The sequence below is a fragment of the Haliotis cracherodii genome, unplaced genomic scaffold (genome assembly GCF_022045235.1).
Source record: "Haliotis cracherodii isolate W230 unplaced genomic scaffold, xgHalCrac1.p SCAF_15, whole genome shotgun sequence".
In the NCBI taxonomy this organism is placed as follows: domain Eukaryota; kingdom Metazoa; phylum Mollusca; class Gastropoda; order Lepetellida; family Haliotidae; genus Haliotis; species Haliotis cracherodii.
In genome coordinates this window covers 1,335,070-1,346,427 of record NW_027266270.1, presented here as the reverse complement: position 1 = coordinate 1,346,427, position 11,358 = coordinate 1,335,070, and the positions used below count along the sequence as shown (strand labels likewise).

Genomic DNA, 11,358 nt, shown 5'->3' with positions numbered 1-11,358 from the left:
CTCGTCTGTGCAGGTCATGTAGGCCTTCTCGTCTGTGCAGGTCATGTGGGCCTTCTCGTCTGTGCAGGTCATGTAGGCCTTCTCGTCTGTGCAGATCATGTAAGCCCTCTCGTCTGTGCAGGTCATGTAGGCCTTCTCGTCTGTGCAGGTTATGTAGGCCATTCTCGTCTGTGCAGGTCATGTAGGCCTTCTCGTCTGTGCAGGTCATGTAGGCCTTCTCGTCTGTGCAGGTCACGCAAGCCTTCTCGTCTGTGCAGGTCACGCAAGCCTTCTCGTCTGTGTAGGTCATGTAAGCCCTCTCGTCTGTGCAGGTTATGTAGGCCATTCTCGTCTGTGCAGGTCATGTGGGCCTTCTCGTCTGTGCAGGTCACGCAAGCCTTCTCGTCTGTGCAGGTCATGTAGGCCTTCTCGTCTGTGCAGGTCACGCAAGCCTTCTCGTCTGTACAGGTCATGTAGGCCTTCTCGTCTGTACAGGTCACGCAAGCCCTCTCGTCTGTGCAGGTCACGCAAGCCCTCTCGTCTGTGCAGGTCATGTAGGCCCTCTCGTCTGTGCAGGTCACGCAAGCCTTCTCGTCTGTGCAGATCATGTAACACCTCACTCAGCTATAAATATTCTGGTATGCAGGACCTGTCGATATTTCTTGGAATGAATTATTTGTCGCTTTGTTTACTTGTTTAGTGGTATTCCCGGAAAAGGTGCGATCAGGCCTTCTCTTGTTTGCACTGCGGCGGTAAGGCAGTCCATGCAGAGTGTTGGAGTATCTGAGAGCACGGTCAGAACAGAAGCAACCACCTTGGGTCTCGGGGAAGACAGGTACGGCAACGTGCACATCGAAAGATGTCAACGGATATGTCGTCCTCGGATGAGACGGATGGAGAGCTGGAGGACCAACAGACTCATCCCACCAGGTCCCAGGGGCCGGACATACACAAGGTAACACACTGTTGCCTTTATTGACAATTCATTTCATGGTGTGTGCCTCAATCTGCAATATTCGAGCGGTGTGACGACGGTCGGTAAATAATCGAGCCTGGACCGGACAATCCTGTGATTAATATTATGAGCGTCGATCTACGTCATTGGGATACGATGACATGCATCAACCAAGTCAGCGAGCCTGACCCAGATCCATTTAGACGCCTGTTCAGAAAATCACAAGTTGCTTGGGACCTGTATTCTTTCCCGAAATCCCTACTGGTGTCGCTTCAATCACATTACATGTATATGGTTATTTGTTTCGCTTATTTGATATTTAATTAGACTAACATCTAGTCCCTGAAATGTACGTATGAAAACAGTTGTTAACTAATACTAATTAAAAGGAGGCCAGAGACTCTCTTGATACTGCAGTAATCTAGACTTGCATGGGCTCTATTGGATATATTTGTTTCAGGGTCTGTATGACAGCCTAATATTTAAGGTCACGAAAATGAAAACTGAGAAGTTTATGAAAGGGTAAACATTTAGGAAGAGGGCGGTTGAGAAGCCTAGTAGTTAAAGCGTCCGCTCGCCACGCCGAATACTCAGGTTCGATTCCCACATTGGTATAATGAAACCAATGTCTGGAGTCCTCCGCCGTGATGTTTCTGGAATATTTCAAAACCTGCGTGAAACCATATTCACTTACTCACATATAGAAAGGGGTCTCCCCGTTGGTTATTGTAATATTTCTTGTATTGTTGAATTGTTAAATCTAATGATTTGCGTGTATGTATAATACCTGAAAGAAGGTACAATATTTCACTCTCAGTTCTTTGCTGGGCTTAAGGGCTCAAGGCCTATAGAGTGACAATGAAATGAAAATAAATAAACAAACATCTCGGTTCTGTATTAATAAACATGATCCTAATAACACATCGTTATGACAGAGATAATTTTAGCAAGGATATAGGCCATCGGCCCATACAGCTTAAGTTACAATGCACCCAACATTGTGTCTTTCAATAACGCATTAAAACTATTGTTTCCTAATTGCATTGAATATAATACAGACATTGCCAAATGTGTAACAATTTCAGTATATTATATTTCTGTAAAGTGGGATGTACAAAGTATTTTTGTGAAGATACATTTGACGCACATCAGAAGCGTAATAAAGAAGTAATACTCATTTTATACATATCCATATTGTTTATAAGGTTTGTTTTTTGTTTAACGCCGCACTTAGTAATATTTCAGCTATATGACGGCGGTCTGTAAAATAATCGAGTCTGTACCAGACAATCCAGTGATCGACATCATGAGCATCGGTCCACGCAATTGGGATACGATGACATGTTCAACACTTTTTTCATACCTGTATATGTGTACTCTGTAAAGACTAGAGGTAATATATACCAAGTATCTGATACCTTCTTAAATATCATATGCACGCTGTGCTTTTTTTTTTTTATCTACGTAACTACCTTAAATAAGGGTCTGTTTTTGTGCTTAAATATTTCTGCATATGATATTACAATAACAGAAGTAACGTTTCTCTCCGCTTTACATTTAAAACAAGCCAAATTCATGTTCTCCTGAATATAGCGAAACTAGTGAAATAATGGTCAGGGTTCACAAACACCAATCAAATACTAGAATGACTGAGCAACGACATGTGCACCGATACGTTATGTCCCTGAGGTGATAGTATCTGTTATGAACAAAATGTAGCCAGGATCAATATTCACGACTGTTATCTGCGTGCAAGCCTGTAATCATAAACAAACATGGCGTACTTCATGACTCACACGTGTGAGCCTCCATAACGTGGCATATTAGGTGTCACCGGATTGACGTGCGCGTCTAAGATAAAGCATGGTGTTCGTCTTTTGAAGCCACGCCAATTAGCGACTACCCTAGACGACAAGCTATCTGTCGTACTTGTCGCGATGTGCTGCAAGGTTGAGTCTGTTCACTCGTCAATGCTGTGGTTGTCCTTTTGGTAATAACCTTTGACTCTGTTCTTACATGACGTCATACTGTGTTACTGGTTTCTCGTAATGGCGTCGCAGTAATCGAAAACTTTGTCCACCACAAAGCGAAACGGACTGATAGCCTACCGAAAGTCGCGCAAACACAGACAGAACATCACAATTTATGAGTCTTCCTGCAGTCATTTATTCAAAACCTGTTCAACACTTCCATAAATTCTAATCCCATATTATTTTGAACAAACATTTGGTTGTGGAATTGCTCATGATAAATGATATCTCTGAATAAAATTAGATATGAAAAGAAAGATTGTCAAATATATTTAAGGCCATGATGTTATCGTATTGTTTGCAGAACGTGGTTTAATGGTAGACGAAGATCGTGTGAGCTATTCATGGCCTTTTAATATTTTTTACTATTTTCTCCCCTGTGCGGCTTCGTGGATCAGCTAGGTCCCAGTAACCTATGCTTATCGTTCAAAGCAACTTAATGGATTTCAATGGACATAATGCAATATTTCTGAGTGTGGCGTTAAACAAACAAACAAGCATAGTAGATTATAAGTGGCAGTAGGTCGCTATCACTAAACAAAGGAGGACATCCCATTACGGGTCACGTCAGAACGACATTTCATCCGACCAATCAAAGCGTCGCTTACCAGATTATGAAAGTGGATCATGACAGTCGGAATGTGTTTTCTAATCTTGCAACCTCGAAAACGTTTACAGGGGCATTCCGAACGACAGTTACGGCCCGTACGACTGATTCCGTCAAAATTATCGTCTCTCTCTCGCTTCCGTGGGATAAACATTTGAACGGTGGAGGCATTGCACAGTACGTGGGAAGCACCGCCATAAAATCGCAACCATATGTTAAACATTCCGGAATGTTCTTTTGTTCAGTTTTCAAAATTTTAATCGAGAACTATGTTTACATATTTTTCAAGCGTTGTCTGAAATGGAAGTCGCCAGGTTGTAACGAGTGCCGTAGCGATCGAGAAAGCTGCTTTCTAATTGGCTGATGTCGACTTTTTGTTAGTCGTTTCAGTGGTCGGTCAAAGTTCGCGAAAGGTCGTTCTACCGTGAACCGTAATGGGTTGTCCTCAGATCTTTGTTTAGTGGTAGCGTGAACATACATCTGATTTTAATGAGATTGTGAATTACGTGAATTAATAATATATGAACCTTTTAATTCATCACAGTTTAAACTTAAATGTGCAGAGTTGCGTCTCTTAGACGCGCCAGGATCAGTTGATTATGTGTTTGAATCCTAGACTTGCTGTTATGATACCCGTACCCGTGGGTTTCAAAAAGGTTTATGGTAGACATGTGGAGCACTTGTTATTTTGACTTGTACCATATGTTCCCAGGTTCTTTTCGGGTGAACAATTGACTTGCCTTTGCATGTGTTTGTGTTGGCTGCCACCTGTATGGGCAGGATACGCTCACTTTTTCGCGAACACCTGGTATCATTACTATATGATATTGATTCATAAACACATGCTCATGATATAGGCAGAATTGTACAATCGACTCTGCTCTAGGCAGAGGTTTCTTTTGGATATGGAAAGCGTTTAGTCGCTTTATTTCACGAAAGCAAACAGTAAAATCTACGACCCGCATAGGCTAGTTTAAGCATTTTAATAATGCACATTTAACCCTTTAATCGCATACAATGTAGTGAACCATACTGATATTTGTAGGTAATTACATCAACGCGTTTGTAATAAACGATAAAACAACCCAAATGAATAAGGGAACCTTAGCATCGATGAATCTGTCCTAAATGAAACTTCCGCGTGACATTACAGGTGTGTTGTGGATAGTGTTTGATAGTGCAAACATATGCTTATAATATAGTCGGAATCGTACAATGGACTCGGCTTTTAGCAGAGGTTTCGTATGATTATTTGCAAGTAACTAATTTACTCATTCATTTGAGTTTTGTCATTACAAGTTTTGTGTCGCGTGTGAAATGAAACACCACGTGTTTGTACCATGAGAAGGAATTCCATAAAACACAGAACGTAGTGAGTGTAGGAAATGCACACGTAGCCCCATCAGTATGATAGACATTGTACTGACAACACAAAACATAGTGAGTGTCGAAATGCACACGTAGCCCCATCAGTATGATGGATATTGTACTGACAACACAGAACATAGTGAGTGTCGCATGCACACGTAGCCCCATCAGTATGATGGATATTGTACTGACAACACAGAACATAGTGAGTGTAGGGAATGCACACGTAGCCCCATCAGTATGATAGACATTGTACTGACAACACAGAACATAGTGAGTGTCGAAATGCACACGTAGCCCCATCGGTATGATGGATATTGTACTGACAACACAGAACATAGTGAGTGTCGCATGCACACGTAGCCCCATCAGTATGATGGATATTGTACTGACAACACAAAACATAGTGAGTGTCGCATGCACACGTAGCCCCATCAGTATGATGGATATTGTACTGACAACACAGAACATAGTGAGTGTCGCATGCACACGTAGCCCCATCAGTATGATGGATATTGTACTGACAACACAGAACATAGTGAGTGTAGGGAATGCACACGTAGCCCCATCAGTATGATAGACATTGTACTGACAACACAGAACATAGTGAGTGTCGAAATGCACACGTAGCCCCATCAGTATGATAGACATTGTACTGACAACACAGAACATAGTGAGTGTCGAAATGCACACGTAGCCCCATCAGTATGATGGATATTGTACTGACAACACAGAACATAGTGAGTGTGCATGCACACGTAGCCCCATCAGTATGATGGATATTGTACTGACAACACAGAACATAGTGAGTGTCGCATGCACACGTAGCCCCATCAGTATGATGGATATTGTACTGACAACACAGAACATAGTGAGTGTCGCATGCACACGTAGCCCCATCAGTATGATGGATATTGTACTGACAACACAGAACATAGTGAGTGTCGCATGCACACGTAGCCCCATCAGTATGATGGATATTGTACTGACAACACAGAACATAGTGAGTGTAGGGAATGCACACGTAGCCCCATCAGTATGATTGACATTGTACTGACAACACAGAACATAGTGAGTGTCGAAATGCACACGTAGCCCCATCAGTATGATGGATATTGTACTGACAACACAGAACATAGTGAGTGTAGGGAATGCACACGTAGCCCCATCAGTATGATAGACATTGTACTGACAACACAGAACATAGTGAGTGTCGAAATGCACACGTAGCCCCATCAGTATGATGGATATTGTACTGACAACACAGAACATAGTGAGTGTCGAAATGCACACGTAGCCCCATCAGTATGATGGATATTGTACTGACAACACAGAACATAGTGAGTGTCGCATGCACACGTAGCCCCATCAGTATGATGGATATTGTACTGACAACACAGAACATAGTGAGTGTCGCATGCACACGTAGCCCCATCAGTATGATGGATATTGTACTGACAACACAGAACATAGTGAGTGTCGCATGCACACGTTGCCCCATCAGTATGATAGACATTGTACTGACAACACAGAACATAGTGAGTGTCGAAATGCACACGTAGCCCCATCAGTATGATGGATATTGTACTGACAACACAGAACATAGTGAGTGTCGAAATGCACACGTAGCCCCATCAGTATGATGGATATTGTACTGACAACACAGAACATAGTGAGTGTCGAAATGCACACGTAGCCCCATCAGTATGATGGATATTGTACTGACAACACAGAACATAGTGAGTGTCGAAATGCACACGTAGCCCCATCAGTATGATGGATATTGTACTGACAACACAGAACATAGTGAGTGTCGCATGCACACGTAGCCCCATCAGTATGATAGACATTGTACTGACAACACAGAACATAGTGAGTGTAGGGAATGCACACGTAGCCCCATCAGTATGATGGATATTGTACTGACAACACAGAACATAGTGAGTGTCGCATGCACACGTAGCCCCATCAGTATGATAGACATTGTACTGACAACACAGAACATAGTGAGTGTCGAAATGCACACGTAGCCCCATCAGTATGATGGATATTGTACTGACAACACAGAACATAGTGAGTGTCGCATGCACACGTAGCCCCATCAGTATGATGGATATTGTACTGACAACACAGAACATAGTGAGTGTCGCATGCACACGTAGCCCCATCAGTATGATAGACATTGTACTGACAACACAGAACATAGTGAGTGTAGGGAATGCACACGTAGCCCCATCAGTATGATAGACATTGTACTGACAACACAGAACATAGTGAGTGTCGCACGCACACGTAGCCCCATCAGTATGATAGACATTGTACTGACAACACAGAACATAGTGAGTGTCGAAATGCACACGTAGCCCCATCAGTATGATGGATATTGTACTGACAACACAGAACATAGTGAGTGTAGGGAATGCACACGTAGCCCCATCAGTATGATGGATATTGTACTGACAACACAGAACATAGTGAGTGCCGCATGCACACGTAGCCCCATCAGTATGATGGATATTGTACTGACAACACAGAACATAGTGAGTGTAGGGAATGCACACGAAGCCCCATCAGTATGATGGATATTGTACTGACAACACAGAACATAGTGAGTGTCGAAATGCACACGTAGCCCCATCAGTATGATGGATATTGTACTGACAACACAGAACATAGTGAGTGTCGAAATGCACACGTAGCCCCATCAGTATGATGGATATTGTACTGACAACACAGAACATAGTGAGTGTCGCATGCACACGTAGCCCCATCAGTATGATGGATATTGTACTGACAACACAGAACATAGTGAGTGTCGCATGCACACGTTGCCCCATCAGTATGATGGATATTGTACTGACAACACAGAACATAGTGAGTGTCGAAATGCACACGTAGCCCCATCAGTATGATAGACATTGTACTGACAACACAGAACATAGTGAGTGTAGGGAATGCACACGTAGCCCCATCAGTATGATAGACATTGTACTGACAACACAGAACATAGTGAGTGTCGAAATGCACACGTAGCCCCATCAGTATGATGGATATTGTACTGACAACACAGAACATAGTGAGTGTAGGGAATGCACACGTAGCCCCATCAGTATGATAGACATTGTACTGACAACACAGAACATAGTGAGTGTAGGGAATACACACGTTGCCCCATCAGTATGATGGATATTGTACTTACAATGATACTGATAAACCCTCTAGAAGTAAGAAGCATTCGGTTGAATAATGCTGTTCTTTTCCCTTAAGTTGGCCAGACAGGGGGATGTGGTCAGTCTGAAGAATGCCCTGGATGAGAGGAGGGACGGACGGACACGTAAGGTTGATGACAAAGATGACAAAGGCCTGACTCCCCTGCAGCACGCGGTCATGTATGACAGTCCCGAGGTCGTCAACTACCTGATCAATACTCGCCCAGCCGAGGGATTGGAGGCTGCAAGTAATTATTGACAGAATTCCGGGGCATACACTCTTGTATCTGTCGCACTTCAGTAAAATTAGCAGAGGGAAAGTGGTTGATGAGAGAACGGAGATTTCACAGTTGAGAGAAAGGAGCGGGTTTTTCTCATCTGTGGAATTTCCCTTCTCTCTTCAGTAAGGTCGCGATATAACTGGAATACTGTTAAAAGCGGAGTAAAACCCAACTCACTCACTCACTCACTCACTCACTCTCTGGTGTAACGTCTTTTCCTTTGTCTAATCAGTGAGGTCTCCATATTTCTCTCTGGTGTGACGTCTCTTCCCTTGTCTCATCAGTGAGGTCTCCATATTTCTCTTTGGTGTGACGTCTTTTCCTTTGTCTCATCAGTGAGGTCTCCATATTTCTCTCTGGTGTGACGTCTCTTCCTTTGTCTCATCAGTGAGGTCTCCATATTTCTCTTTGGTGTGACGTATTTTCCTTTGTCTCATCAGTGACGTCTCCATATTTCTCTCTGGTGTGACGTCTTTTCCTTTGTCTCATCAGTGAGGTCTCAACATTTCTCTCTGGTGTGACGTCTTTTCCTTTGTCTCATCAGAGAGGTCTCATCATTTCTCTCTGGTGTGACGTCTTTTCCTTTGTCTCATCAGTGAGGTCTCCATATTTCTCTTTGGTGTGACGTCTCTTCCTTTGTCTCATCAGTGAGGTCTCCATATTTCCCTCAGGTGTGACGTCTTTTTGTCTCATCAGTGAGGTCTCCATATTTCTCTCTGGTGTAACGTATTTTCCTTGGTCTCATCAGTGAGGTCTCCATATTTCTCTTTGGTGTGACGTCTTTTCCTTTGTCTCATCAGTGAGGTCTCCATATTTCTCTCTGGTGTGACGTCTTTTCCTTTGTCTCATCAGTGAGGTCTCAACATTTCTCTCTGGTGTGACGTCTTTTCCTTTGTCTCATCAGTAAGGTCTCCATATTTCTCTCTGGTGTAACGTCTTTTCCTTTGTCTCATCAGTGAGGTCTCCATATTTCTCTCTGGTGTGACGTCTCTTCCTTTGTCTCATCAGTGAGGTCTCAACATTTCTCTCTGGTGTGACGTCTTTTCCTTTGTCTCATCAGTGAGGCCTCATCATTTCTCTCTGGTGTGACGTCTTTTCCTTTGTCTCATCAGTGAGGTCTCCATATTTCTCTCTGGTGTGACGTCTCTTCCTTTGTCTCATCAGTGAGGTCTCCATATTTCTCTCTGGTGTGACGTCTTTTCCTTTGTCTCATCAGTGAGGTCTCAACATTTCTCTCTGGTGTGACGTCTTTTCCTTTGTCTCATCAGTGAGGCCTCATCATTTCTCTCTGGTGTGACGTCTTTTCCTTTGTCTCATCAGTGAGGTCTCCATATTTCTCTTTGGTGTGACGTCTCTTCCTTTGTCTCATCAGTGAGGTCTCCATATTTCCCTCAGGTGTGACGTCTTTTTGTCTCATCAGTGAGGTCTCCATATTTCTCTCTGGTGTAACGTATTTTCCTTGGTCTCATCAGTGAGGTCTCCATATTTCTCTTTGGTGTGACATCTTTTCCTTTGTCTCATCAGTGAGGTCTCCATATTTCTCTCTGGTGTGACGTCTTTTCCTTTGTCTCATCAGTGAGGTCTCAACATTTCTCTCTGGTGTGACGTCTTTTCCTTTGTCTCATCAGTAAGGTCTCCATATTTCTCTCAGGTGTAACGTCTTTTCCTTTGTCTCATCAGTGAGGTCTCCATATTTCTCTCTGGTGTGACGTCTCTTCCTTTGTCTCATCAGTGAGGTCTCCATATTTCTCTCTGGTGTGACGTCTTTTCCTTTGTCTCATCAGAGAGGTCTCCATATTTCTCTCTGGTGTAACGTATTTTCCTTGGTCTCATCAGTGAGGTCTCCATATTCTCTCTGGTGTGACGTATTACCTTTGTCTCATCAGTGAGGTCTCCATATTTCTCTCTGGTGTGACGTCTTTTCCTTTGTCTCATCAGTGAGGTCTCCATATTTCTCTCTGGTGTGACGTCTTTTCCTTTGTCTCATCAGTAAGGTCTACATATTTCTCTTTGGTGTAACGTATTTTCCTTGGTCTCATCAGTGAGGTCTCCATATTTCTCTCTGGTGTGACGTATTTTCCTTTGTCTCATCAGTGAGGTCTCCATATTTCTCTCTTGTGTGAAGTCCTTTCCTTTGTCTTAGGGCTTATATAAATACTAATTATTACCAATTATACTAATTATTAAAGTTGATATATAGGAATGCAGTATACACTTGGCTGATGCGATTGTCATGCAGTGTCAAATATGGAATATAGAAAAATGATTATCATTATCATTATCAAAAGATCTAGAAGAATTCCAGGTTTTAAATCCCAGTTAACAATATTTTAGGCTCGGGGACTTGTTTTTTTGTGTCATCATACAATAAAGAAAAAAGGAAGAAAGAAAGAAACAAACAATATATGCATGTTGTATGAGTAAAGGGAACTTACCCACGGAATTGTACAGTTAATTCTGGTTTTAGCAGATCTTTCCTGGAATTATAGATCCGATTTTGTCCCTTCATTTACATATGAATGATACTGTAAGGAAACTATTTCTGCCCTTCCACAGACCACCTGGTACAAGATAAACATGGTCTGTCTCTGGCGCACTATGCTGCAAAGAGCGTCAGAGGAATAACAAGAAATGCCCCAGGCACTGTCAACACTTGGGGAAATGATGACGAGCAATATTCAGTAAGTATCAGGAATAGGGCTTGCTGGCAACGCCACCAACTGCTGTTCAACTTTGTTTCTTATTTTAACGTGCCTTTTTCAAGGCTTTGAAGTTGGTGTAACTCATCTATTCCATGACTGACAGTTTCATTTATTGACACGCTTGATATATTGTCAAAGGAATTGTAATTGTAATTGTCTTGAAATCTGGGCCAAAATTGTATTGGCATAACAATATATGTATGTCAATCCTTCAAATGGAAGGTATG

General features: G+C 42.6%; 1 protein-coding gene across 1 annotated transcript in view; it reads left to right on the top strand.

The window, feature by feature from the left end:
• Window positions 1-785: 785 nt before the first annotated feature.
• Window positions 786-11,358, top strand: part of LOC139461696 (transient receptor potential cation channel subfamily A member 1 homolog) — a 49,675-nt gene continuing 39,102 nt past the window's right edge. Inside the window, exons 1-3 of the mRNA XM_071243156.1 lie at window positions 786-934; window positions 8,207-8,396; window positions 10,986-11,110. Of these exons, the coding sequence (XP_071099257.1) occupies window positions 839-934; window positions 8,207-8,396; window positions 10,986-11,110 (411 nt within the window). The 5' untranslated portion in view covers window positions 786-838. The remainder of the gene's footprint in view (window positions 935-8,206; window positions 8,397-10,985; window positions 11,111-11,358) is intronic.